This window comes from Saccopteryx bilineata, chromosome 1, assembly GCF_036850765.1.
Source record: "Saccopteryx bilineata isolate mSacBil1 chromosome 1, mSacBil1_pri_phased_curated, whole genome shotgun sequence".
NCBI lineage: Eukaryota > Metazoa > Chordata > Mammalia > Chiroptera > Emballonuridae > Saccopteryx > Saccopteryx bilineata.
The window spans coordinates 282,597,974-282,619,702 of NC_089490.1; the positions used below are offsets into that span (position 1 = coordinate 282,597,974).

General features: G+C 46.0%; 1 protein-coding gene across 1 annotated transcript in view; it reads right to left on the bottom strand.

The window, feature by feature from the left end:
* The window catches only part of ANKH (ANKH inorganic pyrophosphate transport regulator), a 152,458-nt gene that overhangs the window by 26,318 nt on the left and 104,411 nt on the right, over positions 1 to 21,729 (bottom strand). Inside the window, exons 5-8 of the mRNA XM_066243924.1 lie at positions 17,689 to 17,859; positions 15,202 to 15,336; positions 11,976 to 12,068; positions 8,317 to 8,412 (exon numbers count right to left, since the gene is read on the bottom strand). Coding sequence (XP_066100021.1) covers positions 8,317 to 8,412; positions 11,976 to 12,068; positions 15,202 to 15,336; positions 17,689 to 17,859 — 495 coding nt within the window. The remainder of the gene's footprint in view (positions 1 to 8,316; positions 8,413 to 11,975; positions 12,069 to 15,201; positions 15,337 to 17,688; positions 17,860 to 21,729) is intronic.

Here is a 21,729-nt window from a genome sequence, read left to right on the forward strand (position 1 = left end):
AGAGGGGGCCTGCAATGTATGGGGTCTTACACTCCAGCCTGTGACCTCAGTGCTCTTGACAGAGGGAACAAGGGCAGACAGAAAAGTTTGAAAAATAACAAATCATGGGTGTGGAACTGGCTTGTTATCAGTTCCTTGAGATGAACTGCAGCTCCAGTAAGAATAACTGATAGGAATATCAAGAACAGACCCTCCAGCCTCCTCTTCCCTTCCCCTCCCTAAGACATGAAAATCATGTAGGCCTGCAAAGAAGTCATAGAAATCAGGCAGAAATCAGAAATTTGTCACGTGAAAGCAAAAGCTGTAAACCAGGGGTCGGGAACCTATGGCTCACGAGCCAGATGTGGCTCTTTTGATGGCTGCATCTGGCTCGCAAACAAATCTTTAATAAAAAATAATAATAACGTTAAAAATATAAAACATTCTCATGTATTATGATCCATTCATTTCCTACTGTTCATGTTCATGGTTGCGGGTGGCTGGAGCCAATCACAGCTGTCCTCTGGGACAACACCAAATTTTTATTGGATAATGCATAACGAACTTGGGTCGTTGTGTGGCTTTAACGGAATTACATTTTAAAATATGTGGCGTTAACTGCTCTCTCAGCCACAAAGGTTCCCTACCCCTGCTGTAAAGGCATATGAGATGTAAGAAATCTAACTTCGGGGAGCACATGTTTTGTTGCCTCTTTTGGGGTCACATAGCTCTACTGGCTAAATAAATCCTACTTCCTTCAGCAAGTTGTCTGGGCGTTTTTGTCCTCCTTTGATTCCTGCAAAATTAGGACCTCAACAAAGGAATTTTGGTGGACACAATTCAATCCATAAAAATCAGACAATCAGACTAGAAGACTCAGCGCTGAGTACCAACTCACACTTTCTCTTTCTAGCACCCACTGACATCCAAAAGCAAAGTGCAGAAAGATCCAGGGCAAAAACCCCATTTTAACCTTTTTTTTTTTTTTTTTTTTTTTTTTAAAGAGAACCAGATCCTTCAACAGGAATGGTTAACAGTCACAGCCTCAGATAACCTTGCACCCTGTTGCGGGAGGCACGGGAGTTTGATGGCTAGTGGCTGGCTCCCTTTTTCTCCCTGCTTGAGGTGATAGCAACACTCACATTCATCTCCACCATCACCTCCCCTCCCACCAGCACCACCACCTCCCCCACCCCTCCCCACCTCCCCAATCACCAAGCACCTCATCTGCTGAAGCTGAGGGAGGCCAGCGGGATGCAAACTGGAGACACTGGCACCGTCCTGTGACTGTGGCATAGTTTGAGTCTGAGGGCATGAGGCCACCCCTGGAGAAGCTTGATGAGATTCCCACGCCACACCCGCCCACTTGAACATGCCAATTCACCAAAAATCAACCTATGGAACAGACCATTTGGACAACAGACAATTTGTCAAATATACTGATTTATTAAAAAAATCTGTCTCTTTTTAACTCTTCCAAAGTTTATAGTAATCTGTACTGGAAGGACTGGCAGGGCCCCGGCAGGCTGTGAGGGCTCCAGGGTGTTGGGATGTCCCATTCTGTGCGTTTGTCTGTATCCATCTCGGTCATTCTGCTCTATGTGCCTCTGATTCTCAACTTCCTCCTTCTTTTTTCTGTCCCGTCGTCTCTCCCCTTCTCTTCCTGACCTGCACTCTCTCCATCTCCCTGACATTCTGTCTCTCCCACTTCCCTGACCTTGGTCCTTGTAAAGCCAGTAGACAGGGCTGCCATCACAGCGGCCACCTGGCCCATGCAGGTTCGCATTGGATTCGGACAGTCGGTAAAGAAACAACGGAGCCAAGAACTGATGAGCCATAGTCTTTAATTCTAGCTTGCACCCGGCGGGCAAGTAAAAACACACACTGGGCTCCAAAACCCACTCACATTCAGTGCTCACAAAGCTACTGATTTATCCGAGTTTCCTAGAATCAAAGGTTTCTAGCTCACCAGCCTTATTCTCCTCAGTTCCCCATCTCCTTCCTTATCCCAGATACAAACTCTGTACAAACTGGCATCTCACTCAGCACTCCGCCATCTTGGTTGCTTCTCCTGGCCTCCTCCACATGGCCTCCTTCTGCTCTGCTCTCTCCTCTAATCATCTCAGGAACCAAGAGTGCAAACTCTCGTTCTGCCCCCATTTTATAGTGTAGCTTCACAACCTCTAATCCAATATACAAAATAGGGAAGTCTCTAATACAAAGTCACTTCTCTGAGGCATGATTGGATTGTAGCACCCCACATCAAAAAGGGTGGGAAAGGCTTAATTTCAAAACCAAGCCCCAGGCTACAAAGATTCTCAACACACATTAATATCACCTGGGTGATGGCCTCAAGTGGGCAGGGCCATCTTTAACAAAGTGAGCATAATACATTTTATCTGCCCAACAGTCCTCCCCTCCTGACTTTCTCTGGGCCCAGCGCCCAGTGGGTGCTGGGCCTGACTGGCTAGGTTGTTCACTCCCAGGAGTGCCGTGCTAGCCCCGCCTGCCGATCCATCTGGATGCTCATGTCCAGTCTGTAAGCTGGGGTCAGGGAGGCCTCTCTGCGTAAGCCCATGGATTCTTCTCCTCCTCTCCTGCAGCAGACGGCCCCTTCTCTTGGCAACAGTTCCCCAAAACTAGAGCAACAGTTGAGAAAGCACCAAATGTTCTTAAAATACTATGGGAAGTCAAAATGGAAACTGGTCAACTAAAATCATCCAAAGCCATTAAACTTTTTCCACTTAATATGATTTGCTATGAACTTTAGAAAGAGTTTTTAAAAAACATCTTTGAGGTAAGTTGGCAAGTTTGGTAAGTGGAGCAAGCCAACCCTTTGGCTTCCCAAACTGGCCCTTAATCAGAAACAGGGAGGTCCATGACCTACTGGGGACATTTCTTCTCCACCAAAAGGCCTGTGGAGAAGACCCAGCCCACCCTGGTCTGTGGTTTCTATTTTACCACCTAATCTAGAATCCAGAAAGGAACCTATAAGATGCTGAGTTTCTGTAGGGCTAGCATTACCAATTCCTTTCCCCAAGAGGGAGGAATGCTGTTCCTATCTCCTTACCACAAGCTCATGACACCACCCACAGCCTACAATCACCATGGTTATCTACTAGAGATGCGCGGCCTTCTAGGACATACTAATTATCATTGTGCTTTACCTACCTCACATAAATTGCATAAGGCATGGAGATCATTGCTGTACTGGAAGGGTCAGGGCAAAACTGGCCATTTGCTTCTGATCCCAGCACCTGCCTGATTCTTTGTGGTCCTGCCTTTGCTGATCGCTGGTCAGCAGGGTCTGCTCTGCAACATGGTTACACCGCAGACTTCCACATTGAGGCACACAGTCTGAAGCTGTCCGATCTAGACTATATATTTCTAACTGTGTGTGCTCTCACCCCAAACAGTAGCTTGGTGTAAAGCCAGTAGCCACAGCCACCATCACAGCTGCCTGGCCAATGCAGGTTCGCATTAGATTTGGACAGATGGTAATGAAACAATGGAGCCAAGAACTGGTGGGCCATTACCTTTAATCCTAGTTTGCACCCAGCGGGCAAGTAAAAACACACACTGGGCTCCAAAACCCACCCCTAGAATCAAAGGTTTCTAGTTCATTAGCCTCATTCACCTCTGTTCCCATCTCCTTCTCTCTGCACAAACTGGCTTCTCTTTTAGCACTCCACCATCTTGGTTGCTTCTCCTCTCCTCCATGTGGTCTTTATCTGCTCTCCTCTCTAATGCTAATCTCAGGAACTGAGAGAGAGCAAGCTCCTGGTTTGCCCCCATTTTATAGTGTAGAAATCAAAACCTTTAATCCAATATACAAACAAGGAAGCCTCTGATACAAAGTCACTTATCTGAGGCATAATGGGATTCCTCATGAGAGTGTACCACCCCACATCATGCAATCAGTCAAGGGTGTGGGGAAAAGCTTAGTCTTAAAACTAAGCCTTAGGCTATAATGACAGCCTGCTTACAGCCTGTCCCCCACACCCAACACAAACTATAAGCGAGCAAACATATATATCATATTTACAAACTTATTTGACTAACACTTGGCAATCTGCGGTCACCTTGCTGAACCTTGGAGTGCATAATGTCTCCTTCTTTGTTGCTATTGGGGGATTACTTTTTATCTGACAATTCTACCATTTTGAAGCTTATCTTTGCCCTCTCTTTCCTGGCCCCCAGCCTCATCAGATGGTCTAGGTCAGGACTTCAACCAATGCTCCTCTCAGCAGTGAAGGCAAAGTGCTCATAGGAAAACATCACTTTTCTAGGCTATATTCCTAAATCACCTCCCCTTCCCACTGGGGATAAGACATATGTTGCTTTTCTTGAAGCCCTGTGATTTAAACAACAACAACAATAACAAACTCTTGGATACGAAAGAATATGAGAGAAGAACCCACTCTTGGAGTAGGACTTAAGCCCTAAATTTAAATAGGAGATCTATACTAGGGAATAAATATGTTTATTGTGATATACTAACACATTCCACATTCAACTCACTGTCAAAGTGGCAGCCATATTTTTCACAGGCAAAGGCAGAGGTTGACCCCACAATGCTGGAGCCTAAGAGGGAGCCCGCTCTGATTGAAGATGGAATTTTGTTCTGGAGCCTCTGAGTGTCTGCAGGACCCAAAGGGGTAAGTTCCTCCCAGAGACCCAGGAACAAGAGCTGGCTGGCTCAGAGAAGCAGAGCCTGATAGTGTGTAGTGTGGAGTCCTACGAGATGCACAAACCCTCAGAAAGCCTGTCCTCAGTCCAAAACACTGTCCCCTGGAACAAACATCAAGTGTGCCGCTCTGGAGTGTTTCAGTGACTTCTGCTATGTTCATTTCCTGACACTAAGAAGTTTTAAAATTCAAAAAATAAAAATGGACTCAAGAGTAAAGAGCCTCTTAAAATCTTTAAAAATAAGACAACTGAGAATAAATAAGGAGACGTTGCTCACCAGGGTGGGTGACTTCTGTGCCTTTCTGATCTTTATGTCACAGTTAAGTACCAATTGATTCACGTGTTTATTAATGGTTTACTGTGCGCCTTCTATGTCAAGCAGGGGCTAGTCCTGGGGACGAAAGGTGACTACGTCACAGACCCTGCTTTTGGAAGTCCCCAGGATAGGAGGAGTAACAGATGTAAAGAATAAATATGGTAAGTGCCATGAAAAGGAATGTACACATTGTAGAGACATCTTAATATTTAATTTGGAAAAAAAAATAACTTTTTTTCTATGCATCTTTTTTTTCTGATTTTATTTATTCATTTTAGAGAGAGGAGATGGGGGGAGAGAGAGGAGACACGGGGGGGGAGGGAGAGAGAGAGAGAGAGAGAGAGAGAGAGAAGGGGGGAGGAGCAGAAAGCATCAACTCTCATATGTGCCTTGACCAGGCAAGCCAGGGGTTTTGAACCAGCGGCCTCAGCATTCCAGGTCGACGCTTTTACCCACTGCGCCACCACAGGGCAGGCTCTCTATGCATCTTTTAATCATAATTCCATTAGCCAAGATGTTAGACCAATTGACCGAATTGTTATAAAGATAATGTCTTTGAGATACTGCATCAGCTGCAAACTCAAATCCTCCTGTTTTCAGTGCTGACAAAACCTCCAGGTCAGGCATGGCAGCAGATGCCTGGACTAGAGCCTCTGGACCATGTATCTGTTCCTGCTCACTGATGCGAGTGTGGTTCAGAGCAAGGGGTGCTGGACAATGAGCCTGCAAGACTGGCTTTTAGCTGGTTCAGCTGCTAGGTACATGGGCAAGTCACTCACCCTTTCTGAGTCATTTCCTTTCCTAAAATATTGTGGGTCTCGATTTGTTCATCTCCAAGTTCCTTTCCAACTGAGGATTCTGAGTCTCTATTTTTATGCTGGCAATCTACACTCAGATACTTCTAGTTACAGATGGTAGCATTAGAATCAATAAATAAAATCTCTACTTGGGAAATCAAAACATTTTTCTAGATCTTAGGTAGTTATCATTTCAAAAGAAACTTGTACTTATTTTGGAAGTACAGATTATGGTCCGTGAGCTGTAGGAGAGAAGGAATATCCCTACGCCCAACCTGGTCAAGTTCTCCATCGGACTCAGCTGCAGCGGTGGGAAGATGATTAAAGGGAGCGAAAGGAGACACAGGAGGTCAGGCTCCGGGTTGCAGAGCCAGCAACAACCCAAAGCTTCTAGCTTTCTGTGCGAGTGAGGTCCAAGTCACAGAGCCTGGCATCTGATTCAACTCAACTTTCGACTTCCAGTCATTTAACACGGTCTCCAAAAGCTGAGGTCTGTTCCTGGAATAGAAACCTTCTCTGTTTTTTTCCTAAAGAACCCTTAAACAGATTCATGGTTGTTCAGTGTTTTGCTAATATTTTAGGGAATTATGGAAAAACTTGCACACCATAGAGAGAAATAATGCAAACAGGGGAGCCAGGTTGCATGGGGTAAACTGTCCTAACTCAAACAGGCATGCTACCAGAAATTCCTCTGGTCAGGCGGCACTGGGATATATTTCCGACACTCCGTCCCCCCTCCCCCCGCCCCGCCACCCAGTTTCATGACAGACAGATAGGTGAGAAATGCTGGGCTGGAGTGGGGAGCAGCTGAGGACACAAGGTCATGACTCAACTGTCAGAGGTATTATGTGATGGGCTCTTTGTCTGGTGTTATCCTTGTTACAATCTGTTCAGGTGTTGGATCAATGGATCCAAGATTAAGCTGTGGATTTGGGAGAAAAAATTCATTAAAAGTTTAATACATATGTAGGGCTTAATTTTAAAGGACCACTGCCAGGATTCATCAAACTAAATAACTGTTGTTACAATGGCAAGAAGGACCACAGTTCCTGTGCTCCTGTCACCAGCAGAATCCGACACCTTTTACTACCATACGTCCCACTACCAGTCACTTAGGATGAGAACTGCACGTGCACAGGCCTGTCGGCAAGATACTCTCATTGCGCGAGATAAACGGAGAATTTCTTCAGGACCTAACTGGAAACGTGAATGGACCACCACAACAAAGGAAAACCGAACTGAGTTCAAAAGACCCCTACTTCTTTTGAAGCTTTTCTTGTGTCCTTCCAAAAGGCACAGTCTACCACGTAAGTTTGTTTATAGCTGTTACAAACAACCTTAAATTATATATACCATGTGTTTTGGATTATAGCACATGTAAATATTTCCTACATGTTTTTGAACATTATCTTCTATGTCTGAATGGCCGTGGGAGCTGGTAAAGGAAGGGCGTGTGCACAGTCACCCACCGGCCCTGCTGGCGGCACAAAGTGACCCACACCTGTTCACGGCTGTACAGGGAAGACGGCATAGAACCTGCAGTGCAGTAGGTGCTCCCTCGGTGCGTGCTGAATAGTGAATAGGTAGGATATGTCAGCATAAATGTACTTAGGAAAAGAACTTTTACCAGGGAAAGCAAAGTATCACCAGTTAAGTTTGGAAAAGGGACAGGGATGGCAATACAGTTCACTCTGGATATTCAAAAATGGGCTAGAAATTATTCATTAAGAGGAGAGAATGATTTAAATTAAAGGTAAAGTCTGCCTTTCTTCAGCACATAACAAGTCTCAAGAAACATCAGAAGACCACCCTTTGCTCCTGGATTCAATGACTTTTGCAAATAACAAGTTCATAGTTTGGGATGAAAATGTTTGAGGAGGTTGTTAATTAATATAGCATAGGATTGGCCCTGGCCGGTTGGCTCAGCGGTAGAGCGTCGGCCTAGCGTGTGGAGGACCGGGGTTCGATTCCCGGCCAGGGCACACAGGAGAAGCGTCCATTTGCTTCTCCACCCCTCCGCCGCACTTTCCTCTCTGTCTCTCTCTTCCCCTCCCGCAGCCAAGGCTCCATTGGAGCAAAGATGGCCCGGGCGCTGGGGATGGCTCTGTGGCCTCTGCCTCAGGCGCTAGAGTGGCTCTGGTCGCAACATGGCGACGCCCAGGATGGGCAGAGCATCGCCCCTGGTGGGCGTGCCGGGTGGATCCCGGTCGGGCGCATGCGGGAGTCTGTCTGACTGTCTCTCCCTGTTTCCAGCTTCAGAAAAATGAAAAAAACAAAACAAAACAAAACAAAACAAAAAACTGATGATTGATGCTTCTCATCTCTCTCCATTCCTGTCTGTCCCTATCTATCCCTCTCTCTGACTCTATGTTAAAAAAAAAAATAATAATAAATAAATAAATAAATAAATAAATAAATAAATAAATAAAATATAGCATAGGATCACATTATGAAAAACACAATGTCTCCCTTTACTATAATAATTTCTCCTTTTTCAAAGACAAAAATGGGCATGGCGGTGGTCTCCCTCCTTACCGTTAGCGACAAGGCCATGCACACGAACGTGAACCTCTTGATGTGGGCCGCCGTGACTGTGTTGCTTGTGGTCACCAGCTTATTGCTGGGGTTATTCTAGGAGGAAAGAAAGGGACAATGGTGACTGGGCTCCAGGTCATCCCTGACTGACCACACGTGCATCTTAAAGAGCACCTCATTCGTGTTCAATTTGATGTGACTAAAGTATAGATTTCAAGTGACAGCTTGGAAGATGGCTGTCACTCTGAGTCTCTCTCAGACAGCTGTCAGGTTTCTAGACATGAACACGGACCAGAGGGAGGTCCAGACTAAACATCAGGCCGTGACTCCTGAATCAGTCCCCTCCCTCTGGTGCCAGGTGCCCACCTGGCGAGTCCAGGGCCTCAGTCCTGTGTGCCCCCTCCTGGCAACTGTGGGCATCTTTCTGAATGCCATGGCCCTGCTCTGTGATCTTTGGGCCCCTCCTGCCCACCAAATGGACTGTAAGTTAGACTGGGCATTCAAGGCCCTGCTTGCCCTGACCCAGACTCCTTCCCGCCATGACTTTTCAACCTGAATCCCAAAGGGAACCTCTTGCTCTTCTCTTCTCCTAACACTTCCGTTCTTTCTCCTCCCGTTGGAGCGTCTGATCATCAAAAACACCCCTTTATTCAAGTCTCACCATCATCTTCACAGCCCACTGGTTTCTTAAAGCCTCTCTGATCTTTTCCCCTCCGAACTGCCTTTGGGCCTCGCGTGAAAGCCGCCGTCAGGTGTGGGCTCACACTCTGAGATAAAGAACTGTGTGTCTATCCCACCTCTTTAGCTCCTGCAATTTAGCACGATGTTTCTTGAGCATAAAACGTGCTCAAAAGCCTTTGTTAAACTGAATTTTAAGCAAATGATGCAGATGGCTCAGCTGCTTCTTATACATCCCTGAGTGAGGCCACCCCTGAGCCACTGCTAAGCATGTCCATCACCCCATCTGTGCCTGGCTGGTCCTCAGTCTGTGAAAACCAGCACAGTAACTCCTGCCTCATTACATTTCCAGTCAATCCAGAGCAGACTAAGGAAGACGTACCCCCACACCCAGCCTGATGAAAGACAGACAAGAAGAGAGAATAGGCTTCACTTGGAAAAAAATGTTGATGTTTCCTTGACTTTGGAAGGTAAGGCCATTTCTCCAATCCCTGTCCCTTGCAGATGCCACCAGCACAAACTCTGCACGAGTTGGCATTTTCTCTTTCTCAGTCTCTAAAGCATGTCTGCTTTTCTGAATGACCGACTGCTACCATGGCAAAGTATACCTCACGCTGGGAAGGACATCTGTTCACCCCACTTGCCCCAGGGATCTGTGAGGGTGGTGCCCTGGTGGGCCAAGTGAGAAGGCAGGAAGGATCAGACACACATCACCTGTGGTGACACGCTGACATGTCACAGGTCCTTCAGGTGCACTTTGATGTTTAAAATAGCAAACATTTCTGCAAGTACAGTTAGAATAAACTAGCATGTATCATTGGATTGGCATCCGTTTTTTGTTGCCCAATCTCCTCAGAAACATGCTCTTCTGCAGATGATAACCGAACATTAGAGAGAATTTGCCCAAGTGAAAAACTCTCCCAGTTCAATATTGAGCTAGAACCATCAGAAATTATATGAGAAATTTTAAATCTCTTATTCTGCAATCCACAAAAAGGGTAAGGATTTCAACTGTCAGTGTGGCAGATTTTGGACGCCCACACAGAGGTGTCTGAGATTTGGGTGAATAGACACATTCACCTCAATGGCTGGGAGTAGCTTAGTGGAATGCCTGGAGACAATGGCTGAGGTTTCAAAAGGCTTCTGAGAAAGTCAGTCCAGTTTCTGGCTAGAGGTACACTCATTAAAGGAATTTTCTCATAGCACCTAACTTCTGTGCTCATGAATAAAACAGTGTTTTTCTTGGAAGCTCTTAGCCAAACTGTACAGTGTTGTATTGTTAAGTTTTATTATTCTAAGGGAGTCAGAATCAATTTCAGATGAGAATTTTTCACAGCCAGGTTCTAACACTTGAGTATCTGCTATTCTCATCAAGTTTTATTGTATCATCTTATTCTCCCAGAGCTAGAAATTGAGCAAGAAGACTTAGATCCATTTTGGTTTTCTAAGATTTACTTCTATACATATATTCCTTGAAATGAAAGCAATGATTTCTATCAGGAGACTGGACTGCAAGCTTTCTCCTGCAAGTGAGTCCTGCCTCTTAAAATCTACTCTCAGAGGCCAAGCAGAAATCAAATGCAATTTTTAAGAGGCTTCCTGATGTCCCAAAGAATGTTTGCAGTAGGTGGAAGGTCCAACTAATGGTCTGTTGGGAAAGCTCCATACCCAGTAAAGCAGGCGTCCCCAAACTACGGCCCGCAGGCCGCAATGCGGCCCCCTGAGGCCATTTATCCAGCCCCCACTGCACTTCTGGAAGGGGCACCTCTTTCATTGGTGGTCAGTGAGAGGACCACTGTATTTGGCAGCCCTCCAATGGTCTGAGGGACAGTGAACTGGCCCCCTGTGTAAAAAGTTTGGAGACCCCTGCAAAAGCATTCTCCCTCTCATTAGGCTGTGTGATGGCAACCCCAGAAGTGTTTTGAGGTGAGTTGCTATTTATGAGTGATTCTGGGTGTGGGAATAGAGGCAGGTGATTTGCTGGGGACCATTGGAAAAGACTTGGCTTCCTCTCCTTGCCTCCGGGGCTCTTGTTGGGCTGAGATAAAATGATATTGGTGATCATTTTTTAGGTATACACATATCTAATCACTACAGTGGACACCTGGAACTTATTATAATATTGTATGCCAACTGTAATAGACAAATAAGTTTTTTTAAAAAAAAAAAAGATAAAATGACATTGGCAATAGCTCTGAGCTAGTTCTAAAGAAATTGAAGGCCAAATAGTTGCTATGAAGAGTAACAGTGGCAGGTTGTGTGCTTCTTTCATACTTTTTATTTTAAAACACTGCACACTATTTTTTTTGGGGGGGGGTTTAGGATAAAGGTTTTAGGTTCAAATAATAAAGCTGAATGAAATAGACATTTATAGGACAGTCCCGATCTAGCCAGAGGCTACCTGTCTAAAGGGTTATGTGCCTCTCTGGGCCGTGCCAGCAGCAGCAGCAGCAGGACAGTCCTGTTAACAGAGGCTTTCGGCTGCAATGAGTCTGCTGCATCCAGACCAGCGTGGACCGATGCCTGCTGCATGGGCAAGTTCAGCGCGCATGTGCCCCGTAAGGTTCTGAGCTCAAGCACACACTTCCTGTCTGTACCTTCATATCCGCTAGGAAGTCAGTAAGTATTGTTTTAACTAAAAAAAAAAAAAAACAACCAAAGAAACAGAATCCAATGTATTAAATTTTTAAAGAGTATACTTTCTCTTTTACAAACAAATGATTTCTCAGTAGGATTACCCTGAATGTGAATGTCAGTTTAGAAAGGTGTTATAGGCTCAGCATCAAGGCAAGCTGAAATCTGCCTGTTGTTTTCAGAGGGAAGTATCCCACAATTGCCTTTGATATCCCCAACACCACGTTTACTTTCTCAAGGGACGTGAGACTGGGAAACAGCAAGTGCTCCTCCTCAGAGGCCCCGTCTATCAAACATTAGTTTTTGAAGAGGGTGTTTCAGACAGCACGCCGCACAGGTTCTCTCACCTTGTCAAAAGCAGGGTAGACAGCACGGATTTCCGTCAACCAACCATATGGCATGTGACCCACAGGGTATGTGGCTGTCAAGATTGCCACTGCCTACAAGAGGAAGAGCCAGCAGAATTAGCATTGGCATTCGCAGACAGCATCCCCAGTAGCTGCTGTTTGTCATGTGGCAGAGCAAGCTGTCTCAGGTGTGGCCACCACTGACAAGTCACTCCACACTGGTGACAAGCATCAGCCAGCCGCCGGATGGTCTGGGGCGGGGGACGGGGCTGGTGCTCCACTGCCTCCCTGATAGCGGGATGAGTGGGCCTCTGAAGAGCACCTGAGACCAAGAGCATGGGTCTCGTTTTACACAAATCCAACAAGAAATAGGTCCAGGTCCAAATCACAGGCTTGGGAAGCCAAAATTTTCAACCCAGGTCCAGACTCCAGAGTCTTTGCTCTTTCCACAGAGCCAAACCAAACCCTCTAGTCCAGCCCAATTCTTGAGTCTCAAATGGGACTCTGAGGGCCTGGCCAGTTGGTTCAGTGGATGGAGTGTCGGCCTGGTGTATGGACATCCCAGGTTCAATTCCCGGTCAGGGCACATAGGAGAAGTGACCATCTGCTTCTCTTCCGCACCCTCTCCCCCTTCTCTCTTTTTCCCCACCCACAGCCAGTGGCTTGGTTGGTTCAAGTGTCGGTCCTGGGCACTGAAGATAGCTTGGTTGGTCTGAGCATGTCAACGTCAGGGGCTAAAAATAGCTCAGCACTGGAGCACTGGCTCCATATGGGCTTGTTGGGTGGAACCCAGTCACAGCACATGACGGAGTTTGTCTCACTATCTCTCCTCCTCTCACTTAAAAAAAAATGTGACTCTGAGCCCTCTCTGCTCTCTGGATAGTCTTTGCTCAGGATCTACCTCTCTGCCTCCATCCTGTCCTTGGGAATGACTCATCAATCAACAAGTGTTTGTTTATGGCGTTATGCACTCTCTCCTTCTGAAACAACTCACTTCTAATCTGTTCAGGCATTGCAGCCCAATTTTTATTTATTTATTTTTAATTTTTAAATTTTTAAAATTTTTTTTAAACTTTATTTATTCATTTTAGAAAGGAGAGAGAGAGAGAGAGAGAGAGAGAGAGAGAGAGAGAAGGGAGGAGCAGAAAGCATCAACTCCCATATGTGCCTTGACCAGGCAAGCCCAGGGTTTTGAACCAGTGACCTCAGCGTTCCAGGTCGAAGCTTTATCCACTGCGCCACCACAGGTCAGGCCCAATTTTTATTTTTAATCTAAGAAAACTAAAGAACTATTTCTTTTATTTATTTTTTTAAATTAAGTGAGAGGCAGGGAGGCAGAGAGACAGACTCCCGCAGGTGCCCTGACCGGGATCCACCAGGCCAACCCCATAAGGGGTGATGCTCTGCCCATCTGGGGCCGTTGCTCTGTTGCTCAGCAACTGAGTTATTTTAGCTCCTGAAGTGAGGGCATGGTATTATCCTCAGCACCGGGCCAACCTGCTCAAATAAGCCATAGCTATGGAAGGGAGAGAGAGATAGAGAGAGAAAAGGGGGAAGAGGGGTGGTGGAGAAGCAGATCGTTGCTTCTCCTGTGTGCCCTGACCAGGAATTGAACCCAAGACTTCCAAATGCTGGGTCAACACTCTACCATTGAGCTGCTGGCCAGGGCCTAAAAAACTATTTCTTATAGAAAGCCAAACATGTTCTTTCACAAAAATGGGTTTCTACTGTGAATGACAAGGATGGAAATTGAAACAAAGCATCTAACCCCACATTTTGGCAGAGTCCAACTCTCTAGCATAGCAAAGAAGGGGTACAGGCTTCATCGATCTTAATTAAGATAACAGCCACTCCAGAAACGCGAGTTTCCAGCAGGGTGAAGAAACTGCTGTGGAGAGTGGTACTGGGGAAGAAATATGAGCGTTGGAATTAGGCAGACCTGGGTTCAAACCTCCACTTCCTCACCTAGCAGCTGTATGAAGCACAAACCTGCCAGGCCTCCCTTTCTACCCCTCTGGCAGAACCAGGAGAATAACTATACCCACCGCACAGGGTTATGGGGAGTCGATGAAATGTGCATAAATGTGGACACACATGTAATGATCAATAAATGTCCATTCTGTACCCCACGTGCTGTGTCTCCATGTCTTTGAGGTCAATTGAGAAGTGGCTCTCATAAGTAAGTCGCCCTGTTTATTTTAAGGGGAAGGTGGAACTCTGGCACACAGGGGACGTGGATCATGTACATTTTACCGGGCAACTTACAGTGTAGTGTTGAACTCAAACAGCTGTTGTGTTACCGAAACCACCCAAGATGACATTTGTGATTCAAAACACAAAACCCAGGAACAAACGCAGGCAAGAGAAAGCATTCTGCTTGTGATTTATGTGCTGCTCTTTCCAAGCCAACAGGAGCTGCGTCCCAGGACATGGAAACTGGCAGGGGACCCCAGCTGGAGACACGCTGACAGTGCAGTCCAGGGCGATGTGTAAACAGGAGGCCCTGACTGGCCTTCCTGAAGGACCGGCCGTTCCAGAGACAGAATTAGTTCTCTGGAGGGTGGCGGAGGAGGAAACAAATGAAGTCATTCTATTTGTTCATATCATGCTTGCAAGGTAGAAAAAGTGATTCAACTCTTTCTTGGGAGCAGCTGCCAGTTTCCAGGTAGATTTCTTGAGTTGTGTGTGAGCCCTTCATTTGGAAGACGGCAGATTGCCAGGAGCACACAAAGCCACGGTGGGTTGGGTGGCACATGCAGGAGGGCAGAGAAGAGGTAAGTGACAGAAGGTGGGTCCGAATGGAAGCACCAGCCCTCCACCCTCTGGGTATTTCCACTTCTCCGCCTGGCCTGTCCCACTGGTTTCTACAACGATAGTGAGGAGGCATCACGCTGACTCCATGGGAAAAGGGAAAATCCGGGTTCTAATACCAGCCCCGCTTCTTGCCAGTGTTGTGTCCCTGTCTCGGTTTCCTCATATGGTCATTGAGGAGGATGAACTGAGATGCTTTCTTCTGTACTCATCAAGATAGGAAGCTACATGATTTTCAGTCACCATGTGAGATAGATCCTCATGTCTTCCTGGTGTGAATGTGTCACATAATTTAGTATCACAGGATAACGTGAGCTCTCAAGGTGAGTTGGAAACAAATTTTTAACCCACCTCCCTCACCCCCAGCCTTTACAAGGTGACAGAGAAGTGCCCACACCCCCAGAAACTGCCCTACCTCTGTAGCTGCAGAACTGCCACCAAGGTCCCGGGAAACAAAGAGGTTGACGATAGGCCTGCTGATTCTCTGTGTGGCCAAGATGAGAGCCAGCGGCCACCAGAAGCTCAGCATCTTTCTGATTGTCGCATCTCCCTGCATCGAGAAATGGAGGCAAAAGTTCACTCGGCTCTAGAAGCAGAGCAGGGAAAACGATTCAGAGTCAAAGTCTTTCTCTTTGATGTCAATCGTGAGTCAACTCACCAGACTTAAAAATAACATAAGGAAAAGCCTCTGTAGATGAGCCAAGCTGAATTAAAATAAAATGTACAATGAAAATAAAATGAACTCAGACAGTTGGCAAGCTACTGTGAAATCAAAACACACATTTAGCCTTTATGGGTCCAAACCACTATTTTCCAAACAGGGCAACTCTAACCCAAGCAGAAACCAACCCCATGGCCTGAGAAACAAGTTGGGAACTAGTTTCTGTTTAAATCATCAAGCTGACTGGCTAGAAGCCATGTCAGTAAGAGGTAACTCTTTTTTTATGACTATTCTTTTCCTAAATTGAATTTATTGGGGTGATGCTGGTCAATAAAATTATATAGGTTTCAAGTGCACAATTCTGCAACACTTCATCTGCACACAGCATTGTGTGCTCCCCCTCCGTCACCATCCGTCACAAAGCCTCATCTCCTTCCGTCACCATTTGTCCTCTGTTTACCCTTTTCCAGCTGTCCCCAGCCTCTAAAAGGTACCTCTTAGAAATAAAACATTAGTACAATTTTTAAAAAGTATGTTGGAATCAGCTCACAAAAGTGCCTGATTATTTGGGCACGTTGGACATCTACTACAGAGGTTTTTATTCTCAAAGCTCTAACAGAAATCACGTAAATGTTCAGAAGCATTAACTAGAGTAAAAAGCAAGGTCAGAAAATGTGATTTATTCAGAATTCTACAGCAAAGATGTGTGCCATCTTTAGCCTGGTTTTCTCCATTTCACTTTGGTTTAGATTCCTCATGACGGTAAAAGTTACATCCCGAGACCATCTCAGCCACTTTTAATTTATTTTCCTTTGCCTGTGGCTGCACGTTAAGAGATGGTCCGTTACCATCAATACCAATTTGATGTGGTTGTCCTTGTGACGGAAATGACTAGGTCGGGTTTTCCTGGGGGCCCGTCCTGGGACTGAGGTAAGTGGGCAATACAGCTGATGTTCTGACATGACGAAGGTAACATTGGTCAAACGTGGGGTCTGGGGGGTGGAGACTGGTAATGTATTCAGGGTGACATATAATCACGCCTATCTGCCTTACAGCTAGATGGAAATAAATCCAAATGATGTCTAATACCTAAGGGTAGAAAAAGTCAGCATACATATAAATTGGACGCTGTGTATATCTACGATGAAAAGGAAGCTGCGGTCGTTTATACAAGATTACACCTTGCTTGTTTCTTGTTCGAGTTCTGAGGCCCAGGCCAAGCTCTGCCCCCATCAGGGAGGCGTGTTGGCTGACACCACCTCCTCCCCTCAGCCTCAGCGGCCCAGACATTCTCACTGCACCTGTGTGCCTTCTTGGGTTCACTTCTATCGCTTCAGTATTGGTCTTATCTGCCAAGTGGGACATTCATGAATGTCTGCTCGACAGCATAGACCAGTGGTAGTCAACCTGGTCCCTACCGCCCACTAGTGGGCGTTCCAGCTTTCATGGTGGGTGGTAGCGGAGCAACCAAAGTATAAATAAAAAAATAGATTTAACTATAGTAAGTCGTTTTATAAAGATTTATTCTGCCAAACTTAGTGAAAATCTGACATAAAGTACTTGGTAAGTAATCATTATTATATTCTTTAACTTGCTGTAACTCTGCTTTATAAATTTTATAAAGTAAAGTTACTTCCCTACTTTATAAATCACCATTACTGTGGAACCGGTGGGCGGTTAGAAAATTTTACTGCTAACAGAAACACAAAAGTGGGCGGTAGGTATAAAAAGGTTGACTACCCCTGGCCATATTTTAAAAGTCTGTGTCAGCCTAGGGTACCTAGAGGCTCTTCTCACTCCAAAGAAGGTATCTGAATGAGCATCAGTGTGTGGTCAATACAGAAAGTAGGAACAAAAGATCTCTGCTGTAAATTAAAAATAATCAAATGTGACTTTGAAGCTACCATGGGTGCAAAAATCTTTGTTGACTGTAGAACGACTTACTTTTGACAACAGAGAGTAAGAAAAACCATACCTGCCATATGGGTCCCTCGGCCTGACATAGCTCACTGTGCCCCAGTCTCAGACAGAGATAAGGAGGCTCGATAGGGACCTCTAAATTCCTTTCCATCTCCAGAGTTCATGAATTCTGCACCTCTCTGTCCCTGTGGACACTCCTTAGCATTTGACATCTCAATGAGTGCGCTTATTATGCTGATTCCTCATTTGATAGAGGGGTGAGGTAAAACCTTATTCCACTCAAACAGACAGACTGGCTGTTGGCGAGCTGTCAGGACGTACCCCCAGCTCTGGCCCGCTCCGGTCGGGGATGATGTCATGGATGTTCCGGTAGTATCCCAGGCACAGGGTGGCACAGCGCACGAGGGCGCCCATGTACAGGGAAAGGATCGGGATGAGCAGGGGCTCTCTGCACTCCAGGTGACTGTGAAGCAAGATGGCTACAAAAACGACCTGCGAGACAGGAGACAAAGAGTCAGAGGGAGAAGACGGAACCAACCAACAGAAGCACAGCCTGAATTCTTGCACCCACGTGAAACTGATTTCTGAGCAAAAACCTTGATGTTGATGAGAAGGAGAACAGAAATTGGACTATGGCTCAATACTACTCTGATAGGATTCAGGGGCAGGCGTGATCATTTTGTCATATTCACCACAAAGATTTTTTAAGGCAATGCACATCTGGTTAAGGTTATCACCAGAAAATATCTAGAAATGTCTGCTCCCCAGATCCCCAAAGATAAAGTACAGCTTTTCCTTCTTGCGGCTGGATGCTGCCGTGCACATAAAATCCACGCCCAAGGACCTAAGTTACTTTACACACACACACACACACACACACACAGTGGAGATCAACGACAACAGTATACAGAAAAGTAGACATTAGCATTTATAAGATGGAACTCACTAAAAATGTTGCAAAAGCACCAGTATCAGTTATTAGAAAACAAGCCTTAACACATTAACTTATAAAAATGAAATAGGTCAGATATAGTTAAGAGAAACAGAAATAAAAGTAAAATCTCTAAAGCAAATGTAACAATGTATTTAATCTCCCTGTCCTGCAGAAATCCGAGAAGCAGCCCAGCCTCTGCCCCGAGTCCTGGGACCCACACATTCAGAAGACCACTGAGGCATATTGAGTGGGAGTAGGGGAATGGGCGAGGGGGACTATTCCTGAGTTACATCAACCTTAGTGGCCTAATACCCACCAACGGATAAGCATGTAAAAGACACCAGCACTGAGTGATCCCAAACAAAGGAGGCTTATTAGGATCACGGCATTATCGAGAAATCAGTGATGACAGAAAGTTCAAAAAGAAGCTGGAGACTGAGCAGGAGTCACTGACTGAGCACATTCATTGCCACAGTGACCACAGAAAAGCAGGATGATCCAAAGAAACTGTTCTGGACAAAATAAAAGTATTAGATACAGAAGTGATCTGCTCACAGTGTAGGCTGACACTCGTGCCAGGCTTCTTACACCCAGGAGCTGAGAGAGACCTTGGCACAGATGCCTTCAGGGGAATGCGGAACAGAGGTGCTGCGTGGGATGTGGGCACTCCAGACTGCCTGCAGCACAGACCATGTTAGTGCTCGTAAGCTGGGGCAGCACTCACAGTCACACACACACTCATGTTCCTCGAGCACACAGCACAGCCCACTGATGGAAGCAGAAATGCCCGTGGCTGTGGAACAACTGTTGTGTTAACTGTAAGGACCAAATGGGGAAGCCTTGTGAAGAACCCTTTGTATTTGGATGAGAAGACGGACTTCTGTACTTGGGCCAAGATGCCCATATATTGCTCTAATGAATTAGAGCAGGGGTCCCCAAACCTTTTACACAGGGGGCCAGTTCACTGTCCCTCAGACCGTTGGAGGGCCAGACTATAAAAAAGAACTATGAACAAATCCCTATGCACACTGCACATATCTTATTTTAAAGTAAAAAAACAAAACGGAAACAAATACAATATTTAAAATAAAGAACAAGTAAATTTAAATCAGCAAACTGGCCAGTATTTCAATGGGAACTATGGGCCTGCTTTTGGCTAATGAGATGGTCAATGTGCTCCTCTCACTGACCACCAGTGAAAGAGGTGCCCCTTCCAGAAGTGCGGGCGGGGGCTAGATAAATGGCCTCAGGGGGCTGCATGCGTCCCGCGGGCCATAGTTTGGGGACCCCTGAATTAGAAGTTTCTATGGTGCTCTAACATGCAAACTGAGACTAGCTTGTCTGCATTGAGAGTAACATCAGACACATGCAAACAAACCTACAGTGTAAACAGAGATAATCACCTTTTAGAGACTTGTATGAAAAAAGGACCAACCCCTCCTTGGCCAAGCCCTGGAAGCCTCCTGAGGCCATCAGGAAGTCATGCCAGCCAAGGAGGAGGACCTGGATTTGAAGGAACAGGGAGCCACAGGCAAAAATAAAAAAGTGTGGCAATAAGAAAACGGCCTGAGGAGCACAGTGGCTAGAGCAGGGCAGGAGGGTGCATCCGGCCAGTGATGCTCCCAAGGTCAAGGTGAAGATTGTCAGACTCGCCTGTCTTTTTAATGACTTGGTGCCATGCGATCCAATACTTATTTTAGTCCTTACACCTTCATTGTGAAGAGCATCATTTGTCAATTTAAAATAACCCTTGAGCCTTTGCATTTTAATCCAGAATTGCAATTTTGAATCAGATTTAGCCATCAAAGAATGTCGGGTTATTTTCTGAGGGACACCTACTGTCTTGGTGGTGAGGACTGTCCCAGTGATGGCCTATTATGTGCTGGCCCCACACCAAGCACTGGGGAGTCAATGATAAATAACCCAGTCCCAGACTCTGTGATCTCGGGGCTGACAGTCTAGCGGAGGAGGCAGAAATGTTGATCAAACGGCAATGCCAGCAAGCGTCCACTGACACACTGTGACAAGGCCTGTGAAGGAACGAGGGTGACACTGGACAGCCAGGCTGCGGGCTGAGGGGGGCGTGCCCCATGCACAGTGTTCCTGAGCTCCAGAGCCTCAGCAGGAGCAGCGAGTGGGGAGGAGGTGGGGGGAGGTGGGGAGAACTGAGGCAGAACATTTCCTTCTGGTCAAAGCGGTCCAGGCAAAGACTCTCCGTGGCAGGGGCTGGGCCACACTGAGTTCCCGGAAGGAGGACCCGCAGCTGGAGTGCAGCGAGAAGGGGACAAGAGGACAGTGCCTGCTGGACAAGAAGCAGGCCATGACCAGGACTTTGGTTATTACCTCATGAACACCAGGAAGCAATTTTAAGGTAGATTTTAGGAAACGGGTGAGGTGGCCAGAATTTCACTGAGAACAGACCACTGTGGCTGAATCGGGAAGGATGGAGAAGGACTGGGGTGGGAAGGTGGAGGTGAGTTAGGAGGCATCTCAGGTGCTGCAGGTGGGAGGGGTGATCCTCGGGCCAAGGCGAGCACAGCAGAGAAAAGGAAAAGAGGGCCGTTTAAAAATTAAAGAGAAGTCTAGAATTAAAACTAACGAAGGCGTGGGGATGAAGAGACGCTCTGGGGTGGTTTGCTAGTGTCTGACCGGATCCTTGGGATCCAGCTGACTTCAAAAGGCTTTCCTTTCTCGACAGAGGAAGGATAAAGACTGGAGGTCCCAGGAAGGTCCAACAACCTCAGGAAAATTCTCATTCTGATATTGAGCAAGCTAAGAACCTCTAGGTGATCATGAAATTAAATAAACGCAGCAATATATATATTTTAAATAAACCCCTTGGCAATAGGATTGGAAATACGACCGTTACAACAAAAGCGCCACAGACAAGCACTGCATGTTTGAACCAAACCAAAAGCTTTTTTGTGCTACTGTGTGAAATCAATTAGCTTGGTAAAATTTTTTAAAAGGTGGAACTTGTTACTGCAAACCAAAGCATTATAAACTATTTTCATTTTATCACTGGTGATTACTTGCTATCTGTCTGTGCCAAGCCGGTATTTCAAAGGACTTTGTCTAGGATCTCTATATTTCCTCTCTACCAAATTCAACAGTTACAAATGCTTTCAGGTAATAAGAGGAATGAGGCTGAGGGTAAGGGGTTGGGATTAAAATAATTACTCCACTTGGAATTGGCTGAAAGCAAATGTCATCTGAATCTAGCTTTCATGGCTCCTACCAGCCAGGCACATTTATTCGGAACTTGAGAGCCCTTCCAACAGGCAAGTATCAAGATCAAGTTTAAAACTGAGAAAGAAAATAGCCGTAGGTTCATGCACATGGCTGTGTACACATATGCACACACAATGTTAGCAGGAATGAATTCAAATTACTTCTAATTATGATCCATGGAGTGAAAGCAATTAATC